Source organism: Pseudophryne corroboree, chromosome 9, assembly GCF_028390025.1.
Source record: "Pseudophryne corroboree isolate aPseCor3 chromosome 9, aPseCor3.hap2, whole genome shotgun sequence".
Taxonomy (NCBI): Eukaryota; Metazoa; Chordata; class Amphibia; order Anura; family Myobatrachidae; genus Pseudophryne; species Pseudophryne corroboree.
The window spans coordinates 436,251,987-436,277,734 of NC_086452.1; the positions used below are offsets into that span (position 1 = coordinate 436,251,987).

At 49.9% G+C, this 25,748-nt stretch overlaps 2 protein-coding genes across 5 annotated transcripts in view; one reads left to right on the forward strand and one right to left on the reverse strand.

The window, feature by feature from the left end:
* The window catches only part of LOC134958441 (D-threitol dehydrogenase-like), a 173,573-nt gene extending 160,201 nt beyond the window's left edge, over nt 1-13,372 (reverse strand). For 3 of the 4 annotated variants that reach the window (XM_063941051.1, XM_063941049.1, XM_063941050.1), the window contains exon 1: nt 13,271-13,351. Coding sequence is in view for 1 of the 4 variants with exons in the window: in XM_063941048.1 (XP_063797118.1) it covers nt 13,271-13,331 (61 nt within the window). In the remaining 3 variants the exon portion in view is untranslated. Of the gene's footprint in view, nt 1-13,270 lie in introns of all 4 variants that reach the window. The other variant, XM_063941048.1, reaches the window with a different exon arrangement.
* Nucleotides 13,373-13,500: 128 nt separating this feature from the next.
* Nucleotides 13,501-18,878, forward strand: LOC134958443 (2-epi-5-epi-valiolone synthase-like). Its single transcript, XM_063941053.1, has 3 exons — nt 13,501-13,628; nt 14,120-14,372; nt 16,263-18,878. Exons 1-3 carry the CDS (start codon nt 13,623-13,625, stop codon nt 16,343-16,345), a joined length of 342 nt encoding a protein of 113 aa, XP_063797123.1. The 5' UTR covers nt 13,501-13,622; the 3' UTR covers nt 16,346-18,878.
* The last annotated feature ends 6,870 nt before the right edge of the window (nt 18,879-25,748 follow it).

Here is a 25,748-nt window from a genome sequence, read left to right on the forward strand (position 1 = left end):
TGTATGCACCCAACAAACTGGGTGCTCTTGCTTTTAAGCAGACTTTTGCTAGTTGGATGTGTAATACAATTCAGCTTGCACATTCTGTGGCAGGCCTGCCACAGCCAAAATATGTAAATGCCCATTCCACAAGGAAGGTGGGCTCATCTTGGGCGGCTGCCCGAGGGGTCTCGGCTTTACAACTTTGCCGAGCGGCTATTTAGTCAGGGGCAAACACGTTTGTAAAATCCTACAAATTTGATACCCTGGCTAAGGAGGACCTGGAGTTCTCTCATTCGGTGCTGCAGAGTCATCCGCACTCTCCCGCCCGTTTGGGAGCTTTGGTATAATCCCCATGGTCCTTTCAGGAACCCCAGCATCCACTAGGACGATAGAGAAAATAAGAATTTACTTACCGATAATTCTATTTCTCGGAGTCCGTAGTGGATGCTGGGCGCCCATCCCAAGTGCGGATTATCTGCATTACTTGTACATAGTTACAAAAATCGGGTTATTATTGTTGTGAGCCATCTTTTCAGAGGCTCCGCTGTTATCATATTGTTAACTGGGTTCAGATCACAGGTTGTACAGTGTGATTGGTGTGGCTGGTATGAGTCTTACCCGGGATTCATAAATCCTTCCTTATTGTGTACGCTCGTCCGGGCACAGTATCCTAACTGAGGCTTGGAGGAGGGTCATAGGGGGAGGAGCCAGTGCACACCACCTGATCCTAAAGCTTTACTTTTTGTGCCCTGTCTCCTGCGGAGCCGCTATTCCCCATGGTCCTTTCAGGAACCCCAGCATCCACTACGGACTCCGAGAAATAGAATTATCGGTAAGTAAATTCTTATTTTCACTTGTCCAGGCATGTCCCCTAGGCCACAATAGATGTTAACTAAAGTAACCTTACTTAATCTGATTGTGTGGCCTGGAATCCATTGTGTGGGGAAGAATGAGGGGGGTGTATGGCCTGACATCTGAGACTGGCTGTATCTACACAACAGCAAACACACAGGTTATCTGCGCAGTCATATGGGGGGAACATTATTTGACAAACTATAACCCAATAACCAATACATTCATATATATACATCGAAAACATAACTGTACCCTTGTAACAATAACATCATACAATATAATACAATATTGCCTACTACATAGCCAAATACAGATCAACAATTAGTGTAGTCCATGGGTCAGACCAGGGCTAGGGAAGTAGCTGCGTGTCTTTTACCACTGTGTGACACAACGCGCCGGCTGTGTTGTCACATTTCCTCCCTCTACTTCCAAGCCCAGTGTCCTGGGTGGCTTAAGCTTGCTGAGAGTAATGGTATTCTCCTGTACCCTGGGTATTTGTAGCGAGGGATTTCCTGGGCTTGCTCGGCGCTTGGTCTGGTTCCTGCTGACGGGACAGGCCATCTGCGTTCCCATGATCTCTGCCCTTTTTGTGAGAGATAGAGAAATTGTATAGTTGTAGGGCTAAGCTCCATCTCAGCAGTCGTCCATTGTCTCCGGCAGTGCGCTGTAACCAACTAAGGGGACTGTGGTCTGTTACCACTGAGAACTCGCGCCCGTACACATATGCCTGCAATTTCTTGAGTGCCCAGACTATGGCCAGGCACTCCTTTTCAATAGTGGCATAGGCTATCTCACGGTCCAGAAGTTTTCGGGAGAGAAAGGCAACTGGATGTTCACAACCATCCTCCCCTACTTGGCTCAACACAGCTCCTATTCCACAACCTGAGGCATCTGTTTGCACAATGAACCGCCGGCGGAAGTCGGGGGCTGCTAACACTGGGGATTGGGACAAAATGTCCTTCAGCTGGGAAAAAGCCTGCTCACACTCTGGGCTCCAGTCAATTTGTCGGGTGTACTTTTTTGTCGTTAGGTCAGTCAGGGGTTTGGCAATGGTGCTGTACTGGGGCACAAATTTACGGTAGTACCCTGCTGTTCCAAGGAAGGCACGTACCTGTTTTTGGTTAGTGGGCCGAGGCCATTTCAGGATGGCCTCAATTTTAGCTGGCTCTGGACGAATATGGCCTCCGCCAACCCTATGCCCGAGGTACAATACCTCTGCCATCCCCATCTGACATTTGTCAGGTTTGATTGTTAACCCTGCCTTGCTGATCCGTGCCAACACCTGGGCCACATGCTGCAGATGCTCCTCCCATGTCTGACTAAAAATGGCTATGTCATCAAGGTATGCCTGGGCAAAGTCCTGACACCCTGTCAGTAGGTGATCTATGGTACGCTGAAAGGTGGCTGGGGCATTCTTCATCCCAAAGGGCATGGCAGTAAATTCAAAGAGGCCAAATGGGGTGCTGAATGCAGACCTCTCCTGTGCCTCCCTGGTAAGGGGTATCTGCCAGTATCCTTTGCTAAGATCCAGAGTGGATACATAGCGTGCCATTCCCAACCTGTCTAACAACTCATCTACCCGGGGCATGGGGTATGCGTCTGTCACTGTCACCTCGTTCAGCCTCCTATAGTCCACGCAGAAGCGGGTACTGCCATCTTTCTTGGGCACTAGGACTACGCTGGCGGCCCAGGGACTATGGGACGGTACAATAACACCAAGCGCCAGCATTTCATCGACCTCCCTTTTGATCATATCAATCACCCTGGGGTTCACCCGATAAGCGGGTTGCCTATTGGGCCGAGCCTCCCCGGTATTGACATGATGGGCCACTACATGAGTGCGCCCTGGCCTGCTTGTGAATTGTGGCCTCTCTACCTCCAATACCTCCCTCATCTGTAGGGCCTGGGTTTCGGTTAATTGCGAGCCTATGGGCACTGCCTCCACTCCTAGGTCCCTCTTGGTGGCTGCTAGAATGTCAGGGATGGGGTCGGTCTCTGGGTCATCCATAGGTGGGCAACAGATTGCCACCGCCCCTATCTCCCTGGTGACATATTTCTTTAACCTATTTATGTGGTAGGTACCCACCCGCTTCCCTGTTTGGTCTAGGGCAATAATGTAATCTACCCGTCCCTGCCGATCCACTACAGTATAAGGTCCTGCCCAGGTCGCCTGTAACTTATGCTTTCGGGCAGGTACTAGCACCATCACTTTCTGTCCAACCTCTAGTTCCCTGTCCTGCGCTCGTTGGTTATAGTACCGGCACTGTCTTTCCTGCGCACCCAGGGTGTGGTCATGCGCAAGCTGCATCAGCCTGTGCAGTTTCTCCTTCATTTGGACTACATATTCCAAGATGGGAACCTCAGGTTCCTGAAATGACCCTTCCCAGCTTTCCCTGACTAGGTCAAGTGGTCCCCTTACCCTTCGGGCATATAGTAACTCAAAAGGAGAAAATCCGGTTGAATCCTGCGGCACTTCGCGGTACGCGAATAATAGCTGTTGCAAGGACTTCTCCCAGTCTCCCCCCTTCGATTCAGCAAATGCCCGCAGCTACTGCTTTAGGGTCGAACTGAATCTCTCACAGAGACCATTAGTCTGGGGGTGATAAGGGGTGGTGCGTAAGGGATGGACCCCAAAGTTGTCCCATACTGTCTGCAGCAATTCCCCTTGAAATTGCGTACCCTGATCAGTAACTACTTCTTGGGGAAATCCTACACAACTAAAAATATCCATAAGAGCCTGGGCGATATGTTCAGCATCTATGGATGCCAGTGCCACTGCCTCAGGGTATCTAGTCGCGTAATCAACTACAGTCAGTATGTATCTCTTTCCTGTTCGGCTTGGTTTCTTAAAAGGCCCCACAATGTCCATGGCCACTCTCTTAAATGGCTCACTTATGACAGGCATGGGTTGTAGGGGAACCCGGCGTGGGGGTCCCCCGAGGCGTTGGCAGACCTCACATGACTCTCTATACTGTTTTACCTCCTGGTTAACCCCAGACCAGAAGAAATGTCGCAGCAGCCGGGCACGGGTTTTCCGAACCCCTAAGTGGCCTGCTAAGGGAATGTCATGGGCAAGGGCCAGCAACCGGGCACGGTACTGCTGAGGAACAATCAACTGTTTTCTTAGGACCCCGGGCTCTAATGGGTCTGCTTTTGCTGGCACCCGGTACAGTCTCCCCTCCTCCCACATAATGCGATCCTCCTGAGGCCCCCAATCTGTTCGTCCCGCTGCCCTGCGGAGGCTAGCTAGGGAGGGGTCGGTCCGTTGGGCTTCCCTAAAGGCTACCCTATCTACTTCCCCCATATTCTCATCACAGTCAGGCAAGTCTGGTACAGGGTTACTCACCGCCAACAGTTCAGGGTTTGTGGCTGTCACTTCCACAGAGACTCCTGGTGCTGGCATGAGAGGGTCCTCATGCACTGTCTCCAATGCCTGTGCTTGGCTTCGGGTGATAGCTCCCACAAAGTAACTAGCCAATCCAGCACTCAGATCATTGCCCAGAATGACGTGAGTGGGTAATCCATCCAAAAGTCCAACATTTACCTCTCCAGAGTCCAGGCCCCAGTCCAGGTGTACCCTTGCCATAGGTATTACAGTGATCTGCCCTCTTGCCATGGAAATTTTAACTTTCCTTTTCTTCAGTATCTGGCAGGGGGGAATTAATTCTGGCCGTATAAGGGTGATAGAAGCTCCAGAGTCTCTCAACCCTTGCAGCTCCTTCCCATTAACTTTTACAGGTTGTAGGTGGGTTTTCATATTATCCGGGGTGGATTTCCCAATAGCTGCTACCACCTCTACTTGGTATGCTACTTCCTCCGCCTCTGGCGCATCAGGAAAGTAGTCCACCTCGCCCGTTCCAAATGATTCGTGGCACACAGCCACCCGCGACATGGCAGATTGGGTACCTGGGAATGGCCGTCTTACCCGTGTACAGTCACGAAGTAAATGCCCCACCTGGTCACAGTTTTAGCAGCGTCGGCTTGCAGGTGATGCTGGTCCCCGAGACCTTGAATTTCTGGCTAGGGAAGCTGGGGTATGTATTGGGGCTGGCCGGTGGGGGAACAATGGTAGCTCACGATCCTGCTGGGGCCGTCGGAGGGTTGTCCTCTCCTCTGTATTGGCACCTCTCCACCGAGGCCTGTTAGCTGTGAACTCATCTGCTAGGTGTGCTGCTTTTTCCGGAGTGGTAGGGTTCCGATCTGCCACCCACTCCCTGATCTCTGGAGGCATCTTGTTTAGCAGCTGCTCCAAAATAAAAGCATTTTTAATGTCTGCTACAGTAAGGGCCTTCTTCACAGCCAGCCACTTATCACAGTTCCTCCGCAGCAAGTTATTGAACTCTATAAATGAGGCATCTCCTTTCCGCGCCATAGACCGAAACTTTATGCGATACGATTCAGCGGTCACCGCATATCTGGCAAGCAGCACACTCCGTACCTCCTCATATACCAGGATCTGCTCTGGTCTCAGGGCATGGAATGCCTCCAGTGCCCGCCCTCTCAGACTGGGTACCAAATATCGAGGCCACTCTGCTGCCTCAATTCCATGCATTATCATAACAGATTCAAACATCTGCAAATGAGTATCAATATCCGAACTGACCTCATCAAAAGGTGGGACCTCATTATACCTCAGCCGGGAGGTCTGTCTTACCGCCACTGCCGGGGCGGTTATACCGGTCTGCGCCCCCAATGCGGCTCCCAGTACTGATGCTCCTTGCCCTAGTGCTGCCAGCAACTCCCGCAACTGATCTGTACTTCCAACGACCAGTGCAGGGCCTGTTGTAGCGGTTCCAGTGGTTCCTTGACCCTCGGCCTGCTCTGGGATGCAGTCCTCATCATCTTCCTGCCCAGGGTGTTCTTGGTCCCATTCAGCTAGCTTTGCCATTAAGACTGCTCTGGTGTCCGATGCATTAAACTCAATCCGTCTTGTTCGACAGAGGTCCTGTAGTTGATCCTTCTTGCTGTATCGGTAGCATAGCGGGGCAGAATCCATTGCCTGCTGTGGTTTATTCCTTTCTGCTGGTGTCTTGAGTGATCCCACCGCTGCCGCCAAATGTGAGGATACTGGGTTCCAAATCACTCAGTCACGGTGGTAGATGAAAACCAACAGTGGTTTATTGAACAGAATGGGTTATAAACAGCTCAGCACACTTCTGTGATCCAATTCTACACGACAATCCCTCCTGGAGCTCCTGACAGAACATTACTTCTTAGTCAGTCTCCTGCCACCCTCTCACCTCCTGTCCCAGATCTCTCTCACCTCCCCCCTTTGCTATTATCAAACCTTTGTCTTTCCTACAATAAGGCGACACCCCCAGACAGTTTCAGAGCAAACCTATTTTCACTTGTCCAGGCATGTCCCCTAGGCCACAATAGATGTTAACTAAAGTAACCTTACTTAATCTGATTGTGTGGCCTGGAATCCATTGTGTGGGGAAGAATGAGGGGGGTGTATGGCCTGACATCTGAGACTGGCTGTATCTACACAACAGCAAACACACAGGTTATCTGCGCAGTCATATGGGGGGAACATTATTTGACAAACTATAACCCAATAACCAATACATTCATATATATACATCGAAAACATAACTGTACCCTTGTAACAATAACATCATACAATATAATACAATATTGCCTACTACATAGCCAAATACAGATCAACAATTAGTGTAGTCCATGGGTCAGACCAGGGCTAGGGAAGTAGCTGCGTGTCTTTTACCACTGTGTGACACAACGCGCCGGCTGTGTTGTCACACTGTTAATCTGAAATTCAGTTCCCTAAATAGCATCAAGGTACCAGACAGGGTTCTTCAATTTGGACTCAATCCTTCATTAGGCTTTAAAATACTGTGCAAAAGGGGATATGTTACCCACAAAATGCACACATCTACAGTACTCTGGGTGCTGCAAATATTAGGATGTCTCAAGAGTCCACTCAAAATCCAACCCATACTCAGAGGGAGCGTTCTGAATCCATGAACTGGCAACCATTATAGATTAGTAATAGTTTTGGCCTGTCATATGCCAGGTCCACCACCGCCCTGATATACATACCTTGTGTCGGTGCTGCGAGATTCTTCACTCCTCATGTATGCCATATCCAATGCCACGGTTAGAACTGTTGAATATATTTTAGAAAGACAACTCTGCTGGTCTCTGCATAATATTACCTGTGGTGACTGTTCCTTATAGTGCTACAGTGTCGGCTTTCCTGCTGACTTTCACTTCTATGATCCAGACAGATAAAGGGAAATTTGGCCACTCTGGGTTTTATCTGCCCCTTCTCATAAACCCTAGCAGCTGGGGTTGACAGTCAATGTAGATTCCCCATTTACCAATAACTGGAAAGACCCTCAGGACTCTATGAACTGCCCAAGGATATGCCTGAATGGTAATTTCTGGTGTCACATGTGCACATGGGTTAGTGGGGGTCTTGCGGCTACATTCATGCAACCTATGAAAATATTATAAGGTTCTCTTGCAGTACATTGTAGTATAACAACCAACAAGGTAAAATGTCAATATAACATATACTCTCATATGTCTTCTTAAACAGAAGTGAAAATGTGTTGGAGTCCGGTGTTTCATGGACTGTTAAAACTCCAATTTACTTCTGCTACAAAGTGATTGAAAGTCAGAATCTTCTAGAACCCAGTAACATGACCCTTTTGTATGGCCATGTTTCTGATCCCCAAGAATTGGAGATTTACCAGAAGAAGATCCAAAAGCGCTTTGTTGTGATGGACATGACAGTGGAAAAACTATACGGCTCCAAAGTCAGAAGATATTTTGAGGTGAATCAGGTCATTTATAAGATCCTAGCTCTTGAAACCACTGAGGAAACCAAGTCAATGGAGCTAGTCCTGAAGATACTGGATGAAGTCCACAAGTTCGGCCTTGAAAGACGCACCGAGCCGATCATAGCAATCGGAGGGGGCGTTTGTTTGGACATTGTCGGTCTAGCTGCCTCTCTTTACAGGCGTCGCACGCCCTATATCCGGGTCCCCACAACCCTCCTGTCTTACGTGGATGCAAGTGTGGGAGCCAAGAATGGAATCAATTTCTGCAATTGCAAAAACAAGCTGGGAAGCTACACTCCACCGGCTGCCACGTTTCTGGACCGGTCATTTATACAGACCATTACACGTCGCCAGATTTCTAATGGTCTTGGAGAAATTTTAAAGGTAATGTCATAAATAGATAATCTGCACTGTTACCATAACTTGTCAAAGGGAAAGTCTTAACTCTCCTATTTTAGTAGAACAGACCTTCCAAAAGGTAATCTCTACCCCAAATACAGTATGTAATTTAAAAAAATAGGTACTGTAATGGTATAAATATATTCCTGCCATAGTTATAGTCTACAAACGACATTGCTTAAATAATGCACAAGTTTAACAGAAGGGTTCTATACCACCTGTTGGTCATAAGTGGTATTGAGAGTTTTGTTTTTGTTTTTTGTTATCTGTTTATTTTAATTTACTTAATTTAATAATCATTTCTTGATTATTATTTTTTTGCCCTGTTTTATTGTGTTGGAAGTAATCTGTATAATTTTGATAGCAATACAGGTTGAGTATCCCATATCCAAATATACTGAAATACGGAATATTCCGAAATACGGACTTTTTTGAGTGAGATAGTGAAACCTTTGTTTTTTGATGGTTCAATGTACACAAACTTTGTTTAATACACAAAGTTATTAAAACTATTGTATTAAATGACCTTCAGGCTGTGTGTATAAGGTGTATATGAAACATAAATTAATTGTGTGAATGTACACACACTTTGTTCAATGCACAAAGTTACAAAAAATATTGGCTAAAATTACCTTCCGGCTATGTGTATAAGGTGTATATGTAACAAAAATGCATTCTGTGCTTAGATTTAGGTCCTATCACCATGATATCTCATTATGGTATGCAATTATTCCAAAATACGGAAAAATCCCATATCCAAAATACCTCTGGTCCCAAGCATTTTGGATAAGGGATACTCAACCTGTAATAGATTTTAAGAGCTTGGTGTTGGTTTCCCTAATTAATGCTCTGCTAGCAATGATCTGGAGACTTCCTGAGCAGGAAATCCGAGCTACAGTTAATTATCAAGAGCAGGGAATGACAGAAATGGTCAATAAGTTGTAAATTGAGAGTGACCCATGTCTCAGAATAGATACAGAATGCAGCATTGGAGACATATTTATAAAAGTTATTGGGAACCGTATCAACATAGGGAGACATTACATTATATTAGACAGTCCCACTCTCAACAGAATGATAGCATTATATTAGACAGTCCCACCATCAACTGCATGAATACAAACACTAAGCAAATGCAAATATGTTTAATCTTTCAGATGGCTTTAATGAAGCACAAAGGGCTGTTTGAAGTGTTGGAAAGTCATGGGAAGTATCTCTTAGATACAAAGTTTCAATCAAGAAATGGCTTACCCAGCCACGGTGATGCTGCCCTGACTACCACAAGACTGGCTATTCAAACCATGCTGGAGGAACTCGCTCCGAACCTGTGGGAGGATGACCTTGACCGTTTAGTTGACTATGGGCATGTTATAAGCCCCGAGCTCGAAATGGTACATATAATACAACTAGGTGCTTCATCGCGCCCTACGGGCGCTCTTCACACCGTCGCAAGGGGCTACGCCCCCTTAACCCTTGCATGCCTTTCTGGGGTTTAATATTTGTATTATATGGAGTATTACCTGCATTCCTTTGTTAGTGGTTAAATATTGCACAATGAAAGGGCGTGCGATGGTGAAGGAGGCGCAGCCCCTTGCGACGGCGTGAACAGCACCTGCAGGGCACGATGTACAGAATGTAGCGGGTGCGGGGGGGACTGCGGATGGTGTCTGTAGATGCTGCGGGTGGAGGGGAGGCAGAAGTGGGGGTGGGGCCCGGATGGGGAAGGTTCGGGAGGTGCTGCGCGTGGGGGAGGGGCAGAGGAGTGGGGGATGCAGATGGGGGAGGGGTCCGGAGGCACCGCAGGTGGGGGAGGGGCAGGGGTGCCACGGGTGGGAGAGGGGCAGGTGTGGGGATGTTGTGGATGGGTGAAGGGTTCCGGAGGTGCTGTGGGATGGGAAGGGACGGGTGTGCCGGGGGTTGGGTAGGGGACCGCAGGCACCATGGGTAGGGTAGGGGCATGTACGGGTGTTGCGGCGGATGGGAAAGGAGGTCCGGAGGTGCTGCAGGTGGTGGAGGGGCAGGTGCAGGGGTGCCATTGGTGGGGGAGGGGTGGGTGAGGGGGGGACCGCTGATGGAGGAGGGTGTCTGCAGATGCTGCGGGTGGAGGGGGGCAGGTGTGGGGGGAGACGTATAAGGGGGGTGAATGGTGGAAGGGGCCTGGAGGTGCTGTGGGTGGTGAAGGGGTGGAGGAGTGGGAGCCACGGGTGGTGTAGGGGGTCTGGAGGCACAGCATGTGGGGGAGGGGTGGAGTGCCGCATGTGGTGGAGGGGAAGGTGCGGAGGTGTGGTGCATTGGGGAGAGGTCTGGAGGCGCTGCGGGTACTGTACATGCCATAAAAGGTAGTTGGAGGGTATGCAGTAACAGGGCCAGGACAGGGGTGACAGGGTCAGTACAGGGTTGACGGGGCCAGGACAGGGGTGACGGTGCCAGGATAGGGGTGACGGGGCCAGGACAGGGGTGACGGGGCCAGGACAGAAATGATAGGGACAGGATAGGGGTGACAGGGCCAGGGTAGGGGCGGCAGGACCAGGACAGGGGTGACGGGGCCAGTATAGGGTTCACAGGGCAAGCACAGGGGTGACAGGGCCAGGATAGGGGTAACAGGGCCAGCATAAGGGTGACAGGGCCAGGATAAGGGTGAAAGGGCCAGAATAAGGGTGGCAGGGCAAGGCCAGGGACATGACAGAACACAGGGCACGGGAGAGATTGGTATTAGGGACAAAACAGTGGTGACAGACAGATGTGTCTTACCGGAGTCACTGCTGCTGGCTGCTGCTGTTCCATTTCAACCTGTTGGGATCTGCTGCTGCTGGAGACTTGGCATGGCTGACTCTCTCAGGCTGGAGTCCTGCTTTCTCTGCCAGTCCGCATCCCTCCCCCCTCCTCAGTCACACACCGCAGACCTCGCGCAGCTGCCGGGCACTGTGGTAAGGTGAGACTGGAAATGACTGGTTAGCCCCCAGGAGATGCTGCGGCTGGAGGGAGGAGGGGGTCATAGCATGCACGTGGCGCGGACCTCACGGCTTCCGGGCACTGTGGTAAGGGGAGACTGGGAGTGACTGGTTAGCTCCCAGGAGACGCTGCGGCTGGAGGGAGGAGTGGGTCAGAGCCTGCAAACAGCTCGGATTTCTGCAGCGCTACCCGCCAGCTAAAGTGTGTGAATGAGCTGGGCGCACTCCACTGCGGGTGGCAGCGCTGCAGCTAGCGGTGGGGTTGCCGGGGCTGGAGATAACAGAGGCAGTATGGAACCTGCACAGCGGCAGGTGCCTCACTAAACTGCAGCTAAGAAGCGTGGAGTGTGTCAGAAAGTGACGCTCCTCCGCACCAGAGAGACCCTGCTGAGTATGCCGATGTGGGGGGTCAAGCACACAGTGAGCCGGTGCCCGTCTGTCTGTATGACATACCCCTCACACACCCCCATACCTCCCAAATGTCCCGATTTTCGCGGGACAGTCCCATTTTTTGGGGTCTGTCCCGCTGTCCCACCCGCGGGTCGCAGTGTCCTGCGGTGGGGGGGGGGGGCAGTTGGAAAGCTCCTGTACTCGCTGTTCTGCTTAGCAGAGCAGCGGTGAATAGTGGAGACAGAGGGAGAGGGGGCATCAGGGGGTACGGATTAATGGGGGGGTTCCAGCAGCAGAGCCGGATTAAGGGGGGGGGGCGGGGGATACGTACCATTGGCCCCACAGTTTTAGAGGCCCCCCCGGCTGGAGTAGCTCTGTCCCAGCTCAGAAGCTCCCCCCCCCCCCCCCCCGTCCTGCCAGCAACAGTGGCAGCATTGTGCTACAGTCAGCACACGCTGCTGCATATTGGCAGGTCTGTGGTGTTGCAGGGAGGCAGCAGTCTCCCTGCTTTCTTCTCCCTGTGCGGGTGTGTAGGGGGGAGCGACCACCTCCTCTGGATTTAGCCCTAGCTGAGGGGCCAAAATCCCATAAAAAAAATAAAAACAAAAATCGGAATTTGCATAAGGGGGCGTGGCCGCGCGGGCCGCGATTAGGCCACGCCCCCAACCCCCAGCAGGCACAGCAATGAGATAGGGCTCCCCTGTCTCAAGTGCCCTGGGCCCCCCGGACTCATAATCAGCCCCTGGGGGCATGCCAGCAGCTCACAGAGCGCTGGGCATGCCCCCTCACTGACGAAAACGGGGACCCTCCCGTGAAGCCACGCCCCCTTTTCGCCGAGTGTTTCCCTCCTTCTGCCTGGAGAAAGCTCCTGCAGAAAGCTGGGAGGTATGCAGCCCTGTCTGTGACATGCCCAATGTCCATGCTATCTGCTTCTGCTCCTAGTCTCCTGTAGATTTGGCCAGATCTCTGTGACTCATTTGAATAACTCCGCCCACTGTTGTGACTCCGCCCAGCGTTAGCAAATGAATCACAAGGTCACAGAATAGGGCTATTATATAGGAGATGTTATAACGCTGTATAAAAGCAAAGGGAGAATCATGGGCAAATCTAGTGCCTAATTAAGACCTGATCGTAGATGTGCAAAAAAACAGCACATCTATGATCAAAATCTCCAGCATGTGGGGGGGCGCCCAGCACATGGCAAGTCCGTCCCGCATGTTGAGTAGCTCTCTGCCTATGCAGCCTAGCTGCGAAGGCAGACGGCTACCCATCATGTTTTTGGCATCAGCAGCTGCATGTGATGTCACACTGCCGCAGTGACCTACTCCAGCAACCGTCCGAACACGCCTCCGTTGTCCGGACCGCGCCCCCCCCCCCAACTTCTCCACTGGCTCACTTCTCCACTCTCTTCACTGCTTTATACATCTCCCTTTTAGAGGGAGAGGTAGTATTCAGCAGTGACGTGTGGTGAGGTCGGTAGCTGGGGAGGCACACATGGGGGTAAATGTACACACCTGCATGCATTACAAGAAAGTTATGTGCTACTTGAAGTTTCATTCAATGCACATATATATGTATTGTATGGGGGTTATTGACTTTCTGCTTGGAGATAGCACATTGCAAATCCCAACAAAAGCACTCCTAAATGGTATCACTCTTTCTTGCTCTAACCTATTCTAGAGAAAGGTAATCCTGCAAGCAATATCAAGTATTTTGGTCACTTATTGGGACAGATACTCTCCTGAGAAGAGGGATAGGAGAGTCCTGCAGGGCACATGTAGTCAGCCCCCCGCCCTGGGATGGGAGTATACCTATTATCTGGCAGGAGAAATAAATGGTGCAGGGAGCCCGACCAGTGACAGCTGGTCACACTACTACTGCTCTTACCTCTATCTGTGTAGTAATTCTCCTTCAGGTCACCATCTCTGTTGTTCCCTGCAGCTGCCATCTCTGCCCTCGGCCCCTCAGTGCTACCGAGCTCCAGTGTCTTCCTGGACGTCTGTGATTGGTCACCAAAGCACAAGGCACGCCCCCCACTGTGAGGCATGCCTCACATGGCTCTTTTCTCTGCTGTATTAATGGCCGCTGTGTAGCCCCGCCCCAAGCTCAGCATGCAGTGTCTGACTATACAAAGCTGAGGCAGATCTCCTACTGCCTCATTTCTTGTCTTTTCCTGCAGGGAACCTTGCAAATGTGAAGGGTTTTGCCTATAGAAAATGATTACAGCAATACAAAGAAGATGCTTGTAAGTTATGATTATCCTCTTTGTATTATTCTAATAGTTTCTATAGCCAAAACTCTAGAGAATTACAGGCAGTATGACAGGTGAGGCACTGCCTCACCTGCCTCCCCTGACTGCACGTCCCTGGTATTCAGTGGTAAGAGTGGACAAATGAGCCAGCGGAGAATTTGCCCCTGGCAGCCAATCAGCATTGAAGTAACATTTATAATTTGCATACTACAAAATTATACAGAGCAGCCGATTGATTGCCATGGACAACTTCTCCACTGGCTCACTTCTCCACTCTTTTCACTGCTTAGTACATGTCCCCCTTACTGTCTCCACTACCTCCAGCTTATCCATAACATTGCCATGAATTTCACAATACTGTATAGCTTTATACTCTGTCAATCCTGGCAGTATGGATAATGTATAACAAGACAGATAGATAGGTAGATTACTCAATTCCTGTTTGATAAGCTCAGTAACATGAACTGTCACGTTTTACATTACAGAAAGTTTTGCCAGCTCTTATGCATGGAGAGGCAGTGAATACAGACATGGCTTTTATGACTTATGTATCATATGAAAAAGGATTGATCACAGTTGAAGAGAAGAATCGGACGCTGCAGTGCATGAGAACCTTGGAACTTCCAGTCTGGCACAAAGACTGCACTCTCCAGCTTATAAAGAAAGCAATGGGGGAACGGCTTAAACACAGCGGTGGCAAAATACGTTTGCCTCTCCCCACCGGTCTTGGAACTGCAGGTACTGTATGCTGTAGTACTGAATAGAAAATACTATTGCAAATTATGCAGAGTACAGACTTAATGTTAAAAGCTGCAAATGCAGCTTGCATTCTGTTTATGTTTTTATGTTGTGAATTTGTTGTATTTCTGTTAGCATTCCAGGTTTTCTTATGTACTTGTTTGGGGTACTGTTGCGGTCCGCCTTTGGGGAGTATGTGTAGCTGCAGCCTGTCTCCCGTATGTGTGGCCTGTGCAGTCTCACCTGTCAGATAATTAGGCCATTACCTTGTGTCTGGCTTTTCAGCCATCCTGATTGGTGCTTGCACTCTTTATTACCCAGACTGCCCCTTACCTGAGGCCAGTTATAGCTTTAAGCTCATGTTTGTACCCGGTCCCTGTTCCTTTGTGGAATCTAGAATCTGTGCAGTTAGTGCTGTCTGTTCCAATTGCCAAGCCAGTTGCCAAGCCAGCTGCACACAGTGTAATCCTGCCCTGAAGCCAGTCTCAGTGTCTCTGGATCTCTGCTTCCCTTCAGGGGGTTCTGTTCCAGTTCCAAATTCCAGGCTTCTTCAGAATCCACATCAGACAGTTTAATCTTAGTCCTGGGATTTGCATTGGTTATTTTCAGAGTTTGAGTTACCTCTTTTATTTGATTATTTATATCATTCTGTGCATTGTTGCATTCACATACAGTTTGTGGTTAGTTGCTAATACCATCTTGTGCATTGTTGCATTTCATATACATTCAGTGTTTATTATTAAATCACCCTGTGCATTGTTGAACCTGGGTACAGTTTTTTTTATAATCTCTGTCTGAGTATTAGGCAGGGTTATTAAGGTTGTGTTCTGTGACGTCTCACTGAACTGCATTTACTCCTGCACAGCCTCCAATAGTCACCTTGTCCTTGTATAAGACCTGGGGGCATCTGAGTACGGTGTGGACCTAATTCACCCTGGAAAGGCGGCTGCTATAGGTGAATCCTAGCATCGCAGGAGGCTAAAAGATTGCTGGGCAGGGGGTAATTGCGTTAACGTCACCAGGTACCCCCTTATAACCCAGGAGACTGAGTAGTCTTCATAACACTTAAACAGTACTCATTTCTCCCTATGCTAAATGAATACACAATTATTAAAATTATTATCTATATGTTAATAGCAGAAGGGCAAGTTACTTTTTTTCTAAGATGCTGTTGTCTGAGCACACCAAAATAAAGCTCTTGGTCCATAGATATGCAAAAAAAATATTGGCGTTGTAATTAGTTGCTTCGTTTCGGAGTTACGTCGCAAAACTTCCATCTGCCATTTACAATGCATCACCATTGTGCTCTGGAAAATGTGACAGTTGGTGAACTCTCCCTGTGCACCTGCTGGGTGACCTGGAACATGTGACCTGCTGGGTGGTCTGGGAACTTTTACAGATATTTGCAGCCACCCAGCAATCCTTTGCCAGGTTAAAACTGGGCACATCGGCTAGTTCTTCTTCTTCTTCTTCTTCTTCTTCTTCGTCTTCATGATTTTTATGATATATTTATTTGCTAAATTGAACATCCTAAAGGTGGATTATTACTTTAAAGGGCTCAATCACAAATGTAGCTTGCTGTGTTGTTACGTTTTTCATAGATAAAGGTCAGGGCAAATTTTGGACAGGAAAATGAATAATAATAATTATGTACTGTAGGTCACATAATAGAAACCTACATTTCTATATAGGTATATACTGCAAAATGTAACTCAATATACCAAGAAAAATAACAATTATATGCATGAGCCAAAAATGTAGTAAAAAATATATTTTTGTTAGCTAATGCGATATTTATGCAATTTGCACCAAAATACAATATTCATAAACAACCACTTGGAATATGGATGTTGCGTTCTCGTGTCTAACGCCATATCTTTCTATTTTCAGAAATTTTCAACAACGTCAATACAGAATCGATCAGAAAAGCATTTGAGCTGTGGGAAGAAGAATGTCAGGAATTACTTACCTAGAAACTGAATTATGTCTATAGAGATAGATACAGCAGAGTTTACAACTAATATAGAAATCCTCTTTATTTGTGAAATCTCTCAAACTGAAATACAAACTGTGAGGTCTGCTGCTCAGATCATTATATAGCTGTGGCCCAAAATACTAAACTCTGTTGAGTTGGGCCACTGTATGGGGCTAAGGGCCTGCTTCCGAGTCACATACCGCTGTAGCGCCGTTTGTCGTAGTGACTACTGAGACTTTACTAGTATCAGACCTCCCCCTGGTGTACAAGCGTGCGTCTGGCTGTGCAGGACTCAGACACCCCAACTTTGTGCATCCATAGATCCTATAATTTCGCTTGGTGCATCATTAGACGCCAACATCGGATGCATCACAGAAACTTGCACCAGCCCTAAAGTAGGTCCAGATCAGACTTGCCAACTCTGGGTGGCGTGGGGGCAGGGCCTGCAACAAAAATCTTGAGGCCTGGTGGAGTGATACCTCTGGGATATATATATATATATATATATATACTTCCTTCCTTCCTCTCAAACACACCCCACAGTCTGTGTCCCACTCTCTCCTTCCTCCCACACACCCCACAGTCTGTCTCTCCCCAATAACTCCATGCTGCATTCCCAGCTCCCTCACCCCCATCCCAAAGCCCTGTATCCCTTTACCAAGCCACTCTCACCCTGGGGAGAGACTCACCTGCGCTGCACCTCCTAGCATACAGACCTCGCACAGAAGGCACCACGTGGCCCTCACACCCCACCAGAAGAGGCCGGCGCAGGGCACAGGAAGCCTGGCCAGCGGAGCTGCTGCCATGTCCCGTAACTGCCTGCAACAGAGCTGTATCCGGAAGAGTGAGAGCACACTCGCTCCGCACAGTCAGTGTGTGTGAGAGGCTCCTGTCACTCTGAGGCTGCCGCCACACCACCTACAGCTTGCTGCCCTATCTGGACCAGACGGCTCACATCCCTGCCGGGAACTAAGTGGCATATCCTTGGGGCCCCTCTAACCCTTGGGGCCAGTACAGGTGTATCATTTGACCCCCCTGTCGCTGGTCCTTTGTGGGAGGTGGAATCGTAATTGCCTCATCGTGACCCTGTTATACAATGCTTAGTAGCGATATTGTAAAGCAGGGGGCGGTGCTCTGATGATGTGATTCAGCGTGAATTGTGTCACCCCAACCCCACCTCCAGCCCACTTTGACTAGGTAAGTGGACGGGGAAAGTGTGCGGATGTGGAAGGGTGGTGGGGTGGACATGGACAAGTGGAGGCATCTCCAGGACATTCATCTCCAGCTAAGCAATTTCTTGTGAGAGCAACTACTCCGCAATGACAACACCGATTTTGATGGTTCAGGTATCATTTGACAGGGTGTGTGATGTAATGTGCAATAAGGTCGCAGAATTGTGATGTGGTCAGGTTGTTGAGTAATAATTCGGCAAACTCTTTATTTTTTCACACAGAAAAAGCATTGAGTAGGTTAGGTTGCAAATTGCAGCAAAGTCCTTTCCAATTTTTTTTATTTTTTTTTGCTTGATATCGAGCAGCGCGGTTGACTAGTACTAGTGCTTACTATCAGCCTCCAAGGAATTGGCGTCTTGCTGAGCGAAACCCAGTGCCTCTCATAGTACATGTGACAGAGATGTGGAGAAATTCTGTGAGGGTTTTTTTTTTTTTTTTCAGAGTGACTACAGTGGGTATATTTGTAAATACGAGTGTGTAATAGTGATACATATAATTTATGTGCCTATATAGCAGCAATCAAAACATTTCTTATCTAATAACTTCGTTAGTGTAGCTGTATATGGTCAATATATAGAAGGACAAGATCACAAACCCAACACTTGATGATTCTGTCAGAAGTTACTGTATTTCCTGGACAAGTTATTTAAGCATGTTTATGGGAAGTTTGGCCACCAGATGGCAGTGTTCCATAACTAACTTTCAGTAATACTGTATTTACATTTTTTTTATCTCAACTTACTGTAGGAAGCACTTACTGACTGCATTTAATAATGTAAAGGTTACTAATAATTATTGTTGTTGTGCTGTAAAGGTTACTAATAATTAGTCCTACTTACAGACAGGCTTACCATACTATCCCTTTAGGGCCTAATTCTGAGTTGATCGCAGCAGATGGGCAAAACCATGTGCACCATACCTCCCAACTTTCTTTTCCAGTGGAGCGGGCGCGCGCTCCCGAAAAGGGGGTTGTGGCTTACGAAAAGGGGGCATGGCTTCGCGGGAGGACCCGCGATCGCGAGTCACGCCCCCGTTTTCGTCACTGAGGGGGCATGCCCAGCGCTCTGTGAGCCGCTGGCATGCTCCCTCTCCCTCTGACTCCTCTCCCTCTGACTCCCTCTGACTCCGCTGGCATGCTCCCTCTCCCTCTGCTAAGCAGGGCAGCGAGAGACGGAGCCTCGCAACTGCCCCCCCCCACCGCGGGACAGTGCGGCCCGCGGGTGGGACAGCGGGACAGTCCCCAAAAAACGGGACTGTCCCGCGAAAAACGGGACAGTTGGGAGGTATGTGTGCACTGCATATGGGGGGGGGGGGGGGGAGGGGCAGATATAACATGTACAGAGAGAGTTAGATTTGGGTGGGGTGTGTTCAAACTGAAATCTACATTGCAGTGGAAAAAATAAAGCAGCCAGTATTTACCCTGCACAGAAACAAAATAACCCACCCAAATCTAACTCTCTCTGCAAATGTTATATCTGCCCCCCCTGCAGTGCACATGGGTGGTCATTCCGAGTTGATCGCTCGCTAGCAGTTTGTAGCAGCCGTGCAAACGCTATGCCGCCGCCCTCTGGGAGTGTATTTTAGCTTAGCAGAAGTGCGAACGAAAGGATCGCAGAGCGGCTACAAAGTTTTTTTGTGCAGTTTCAGAGTAGCTCAAAACCTACTCAGCGCTTGCGATGACTTCAGACTGTTCAGTTCCTGTTTTGACGTCACAAACCTGCCCAGCGTTCGCCCAGCCACGCCTGCGTTTTTTCTGGCACGCCTGCGTTTTTCCGAACACTCCCTGAAAATGGTCAGTTGACACCCAGAAACGCCCTCTTCCTGTCAATCACTCTGCAGCCACCAGTGCGACTGAAATGCTTCTCTAGACCCTGTGCAAAACTACATCGTTCATTGTGCCCGTACGACGCGCGTGCGCATTGCGCCGCATACGCATGCGCAGAACTGCCGATTTTTTGCCTGATCACTGCGCTGCGAACAAATGCAGCTAGCGATCAACTCGGAATGACCACCATGGTTTTGCCCAATTGCTAACAAATGTGCTGCTGCGATCAACTCGATCCGGGTCTCTTGTGAATTACACAGGTTCTGTGGCTGTTTAAAACAGGTGAAATTCAGGCTTGAAGTCAGCCAGCCACAGACCCTGTGTAATTCATGAGTATCCCAGTTTAAAGGGATAATAAGGTAAGCCTACTGTACGTATAGATGTTTTATTTACTTCAGTTATGGCTCTGTATCATGGTGGTGAAGATATGAAGCAACAAGTATAGAGGGCTGTGCCCATGAGAGCTTTATGCCTATGGGAGGATAGTGTCAGAGGGGGTGGGGATGCAGAGTTGTAGTGGGAGTGGGAATGCAGAGTTGCGGTGGAAAAGGCCATGGCAAGGAAATGGAGTTTCAAGTTAAACAGATGCTGCTGTTTTCGATGGATGTTTTTGAATTGTTTGGTATGAAACAATAATAAAATTAAAACAAAATGTAAGGGATTGGTCTGTTTCATTGCCCTGCAAATTACATGTAAGATAGTACGGAAGAATGACTGTCCAGGGCTAGGACTAGATTGTTGCTAAGGACCTGAAAAGCCGTGCCCTGAACACCACATTCTCCCGCACGGGAACATGCCACTGTGTAACCTTACAAGGGACACTGTTAAAATATAAAAGTCTTGGTTATTGAGGATAGAGTTTAAGAAAAACTGGTGTAGAGCAGGGGTAGGAAGCCCTCAACTCTCCTCTACACCAGGGGTAAGCAGCCCTCAACCCTCCTCTACACAAGGCTAGGCAGCCCTCAACCTTCCTCTACACCAGGGGTAGGCAGCCCTCAACCTTCCTCTACACCAGGGGTAGGCAGCCCTCAACCTTCTTCTACACCAGGGGTAGGCATCCCTCAACCCCCCTCTACACCAGGGGTAGGCAGCCCTCAACCCTCCTCTACACCAGGGGTAGGCAGCCCTCAACCCTCCTCTACACAAGGGGCAGGCAGCCCTCAACCCTTCTCTACACCAGGGGTAGGAAGCCCTCAACCCTACTCTACACCAGGGGTAGGAAGCCCTGAACCCTCCTCTACACCACTGGCAGGCAGCCCTCAACCCTCCTCTACACCAGGGGTAGGCAGCCCTCAACCCTCCTCTACACCAGGGGTAGGCAGCCCTCAACCCTTCTCTACACCAGGGGTAGGAAGCCCTCAACCCTCCTCTACACCAGGGGTAGGCAGCCCTCAACCTTCCTCTACACCAGGGGCAGGCAGCCCTCAACCCTCCTCTACACCAGGGGTAGGCAGCCCTCAACCCTCCTCTACACCAGGGGTAGGAAGCCCTCAACCCTCCTCTACACCAGGGGCAGGCAGCCCTCAACCCTCCTCTACACCAGGGGCAGGCAGCCCTCAACCCTCCTCTACACCAGGGGTAGGCAGCCCTCAACCCTCCTCTACACCAGGGGTAGGGAGCCCTCAACCCTCCTCTACACCAGGGGTAGGCAGCCCTCAACCTTCCTCTACACTAGGGGTAGGCAGCCCTCAATCCTCCTCTACACCAGGGGTAGGCAGCCCTCAACCCTCCTCTACACCAGGGGCAGGCAGCCCTCAACCCTCCTCTACACCAGGGGTAGGCAGCCCTCAACCCTTCTCTACACCAGGGGTAGGCAGCCCTCAACCTTCCTCTACACCAGGGGCAGGCAGCCCTCAACCCTCCTCTACACCAGGGGTAGGGAGCCCTCAACCCTCCTCTACACCAGGGGTAGGCAGCCCTCAACCTTAATCTGCACTAGGGGTAGGCAGCCCTCAATCCTCCTCTACACCAGGGGTAGGAAGCCCTCAACCCTCCTCTACACCAGGGGCAGGCAGCCCTCAACCCTCCTCTACACCAGGGGTAGGCAGCCCTCAACCCTTCTCTACACCAGGGGTAGGAAGCCCTCAACCCTCCTCTACACCAGGGGTAGGCAGCCCTCAACCTTCCTCTACACCAGGGGCAGGCAGCCCTCAACCCTCCTCTACACCAGGGGTAGGCAGCCCTCAACCCTCCTCTACACCAGGGGTAGGCAGCCCTCAACCCTTCTCTACACCAGGGGTAGGAAGCCCTCAACCCTCCTCTACACCAGGGGTAGGCAGCCCTCAACCTTCCTCTACACCAGGGGCAGGCAGCCCTCAACCCTCCTCTACACCAGGGGTAGGCAGCCCTCAACCCTCCTCTACACCAGGGGTAGGCAGCCCTCAACCTTCCTCTACACCAGGGGCAGGCAGCCCTCAACCCTCCTCTACACCAGGGGTAGGCAGCCCTCAACCCTCCTCTACACCAGGGGTAGGCAGCCCTCAACCCTTCTCTACACCAGGGGTAGGAAGCCCTCAACCCTCCTCTACACCAGGGGTAGGCAGCCCTCAACCTTCCTCTACACCAGGGGCAGGCAGCCCTCAACCCTCTTCTACACCAGGGGTAGGCAGCCCTCAACCCTCCTCTACACCAGGGGTAGGCAGCCCTCAACCCTCCTCTACACCAGGGGTAGGCAGCCCTCAACCCTCCTCTACACCAGGGGCAGGCAGCCCTCAACCCTCCTCTGCACCAGGGGTAGGCAGCCCTCAACCCTCCTCTACACCAGGGGTAGGCAGCCCTCAACCCTCCTCTACACCAGGGGCAGGCAGCCCTCAACCCTCCTCTACAACAGGGGTAGGCAGCCCTCAACCCTCCTCTACACCAGGGGTAGGCAGCCCTCAACCCTCCTCTACACCAGGGGCAGGCAGCCCTCAACCCTCCTCTACACCAGGGGTAGGCAGCCCTCAACCCTCCTCTACACCAGGGGCAGGCAGCCCTCAACCCTCCTCTACACCAAGGGTAGGCAGCCCTCAACCCTCCTCTACACCAGGGGTAGGCAGCCCTCAACCTTCCTCTACACTAGGGGTAGGCAGACCTCAATCCTCCTCTACACCAGGGGTAGGCAGCCCTCAACCCTCCTCTACACCAGGGGCAGGCAGCCCTCAACCCTCCTCTACACCAGGGGCAGGCAGCCCTCAACCCTCCTCTACACCAGGGGTAGGCAGCCCTCAACCCTCCTCTACACCAGGGGCAGGCAGCCCTCAACCCTCCTCTACACCAGGGGTAGGCAGCCTGCGGCACTCTAGATGCTGTGAAACAATACATCCCGGCACGTTTTGCCTCAGTTTTGCTATTAGGGCAGGCTGTGATGTGTAGTTCCACAGCAGCTGCCTACCAATAGTGTAAAGGATGACAGTTTTTAATGTGGAGGGAGTTCCCAGTGTTATAACGAATGGACATAATAGGCAAGGTGCACAGAGTTACTCTCTTTACTGTTGAGAAACGGTGGGACCTGGCATGCTGAGACTTGCAGTTCCACACCAGTTAGATATATATCTAACTCATACACACTCATGTATTATAGCCCTCTGCAAATGTCTGACAAGCAAATCACAGAACCCATAAAACAGAATTGCTGAGGGACGCCCAGTGGCAGTGAGTGGGGATCACTGATCATATCACACTGTAGTGATTCCACTGATGGCAGCAAAAAATCACGTCACACTTAGTAAGGGAATGGAATAATTGTGTAATGGGAACAGTCTTCCGCGTCCATATTACCGCTGTGTGTTAGCCCATCCCCTCTACAATGCTGCAGGTTCCTGGTCAGAGATTCCAGTGTTCTTAAGGTCAGTGTGACGGTGACCCCTGACGGAGGGGTGCGATGGGTAGGGGGCCTGACGGTATTATGTACCAGAGCAGACATAAATGGGACAGGTACGATAAACCACAAAGTTTCTGTATTTTTGCTTTGTTATTGCATGTATCTTAGTCACAGGAGGTGCTATTCATGTAAACATGTATTAAATATTAATTACTGAAACAGTGTAAAAATATTTACTTTAAAAAAAAAATCAACATTTGCCATCTTTTATGTGCTTGCTACTATGGACAAAGGGCCTAACTCAGTAAGGATTGTAAATTCTGCTAATCAGCGCCCCCCCCCCCCCCCCCCCCGGCCCCCACACACACCTTGATGAAGCAGAAATTACGATGCACATCGCAATTTCTGCTTCAACGCAGGAAATAGGTATTGATCACGGCCTCATTCACGGCGCACCCCCCCCCCCCCCCCCATTTGGCCGGCTCTGCCCTCACAATGCTCTGACGTTGCCCGCACTCCATGCGGAAAGTGCGGGCGTATGCGCAGGACTGGCGCTGCACATGCGCCTGAGGGCGAACGCAATAATCCCAGTTGGATCGTGATTTGCAATCCAACCTGAATTACCCCCAAAATCTGTATTGCCAGGAGAGGTCAGTATTTGTGCTCCCTATGGACACACATGAAAAAGTATAACTAAAAGAAGCACAACAGGTTGGGGTCTAAAGGTCCAATCTAGCAGCAGCGATAGCGCTGCACCAGGCTGCGCATCGCTATCGCTGTGAGGGGTACACACGGAGAGATCATGCTTAAAATCTAAGCAATCTAGTCAGATTGCTTAGATTTTAAGCAGCGTTCGCTCCGTGAGTATGCAGAATATATATTTTTATCAACAAGTAAAAGGTTGGGTGGTATTCACGTGACCGGCGGTCAGGAGACCGGCGGTCACATGACCTCCTCCAACATCCCGGGACTATTCACATCCAAGGACTATTTCCACTCGTGGGTGTCCACGACACCCATAGAGTGGGAATAGAACCCGTTGCGACCGCAGGTAGCCACGAGCCCACATCGTTGCGAGTGCAGTGAGCCCGCAAGGGATTTGCTGCACTCGCTCCCCCCCCCCACCCGGGATCCCGGCGTCGGTATGCTGCTGGGACCCCGGCGTCGGTATGCTGACCGTCGGTCAGCCATACTACACCCAAAAAGGTTGGCTGACTAAATACTAAATAACATCTATTTCTTTTATGGGATTTCAAAGGCAATGACTCTATGGAATAATAGACATCTAAAGTTCTATATTTAAACAAAAAGGCAACGCTAGATATATACGGTCGAGTCACATTATTATGACCACATCCTACATTTGACGTTGGCAGCGCATAGCCCATGAAGTACGTCACGCGTTGTACGCTGGCGTGGTGGTATATAAGGTATGCGATAGGCCGTCTGCGCAAATATCACTCGTGCTGTCATGGGTGAAAGGGGAGATTTATCCCAGTTGAAAAAAGGGATGATTATCGGCTTTCGGGCCAAGGGTGGCAGTATTGCTGAGACTGCGCAGTATGTGAACTGTTCGCGTGCTGCTGTGGTGAAGGTGTATCGTGACTGGACAAATGGCACCGCTGCGAATACCTGACATGGAAACTACGGAGCACCAAGTGCCATTGATGTGAGAGGTGAACGTCGGCTACGAAGGTGCGTGAGGGCCGACTGACACGTTACAATGGAGCAGCTCACGTCACAATGAACCAGGGGGCTACCAGACGTGTGTCTAAAACTACAGTTCAGCCCGTCTAGCTGCTGTCCGCGCTGCACACGGCGGTTACTCTGGCTATTAGCTGGTGGTCATAATAATGTGACCATGTATAATATAGGGGGAGATTCCAAGATGTACGCATATACGGAAAATATGCTAATGATTCACGAGTGTTAATAGACATGCTTGTGTGATTCGCTGCTGAGTCTGAAGACCCTGACATTGGCATACCTACAATACAGGGGTCACACGTTTTGAATTATGGCCCCTGTCACAGCCACCGCCCCTCCCCCCAAATGGCTGCAGCATGTCAGTCACGCTGTGGCTTGTGGGCACTGCGATGGACAATGCAGGACCCATTCTGCAGTACATCCGCCATCCAAGGGAGCAACTGCTGGCTTCAGCACGCCCAGAAAATGGGGCCAACATGCCCCTGTTTTCTGTAACACTTCCTGTCGCCACCCCAAACCGACAGCAGCATCCTGTTGCAGCATTTGCAGCCTCGAACCAGTGCAGGTGCAGATGTAAAGACATTAGAAACGTACATAAACATTGTGCTTGTGCACATCTATACTAAAAGGCCAAAGTGCAAAAAGTCTCAAAGATTTGTTCTAATCAAACTCCTAAGGGTAGCAGTTATTGCTCATGAGTCCTACTAATGTTCTTGTAAAGTTTATCTGGAGTAAGTGGGCATGTTGCAGAATTACATTTTTGATATCGGAAATATACATAAAGCATCAGCTTACATACATCTCCATTGGTTATTAAACTGTGTATGTACAGAAC

Excerpts from the sequence above, each read along its gene's own strand:
- LOC134958443 (XM_063941053.1), top strand. Across the intron at positions 14,373-16,262 it reads CACCGGTCTTGGAACTGCAG|AAATTTTCAACAACGTCAAT; the intron begins GTACTGTATGCT and ends TTCTATTTTCAG.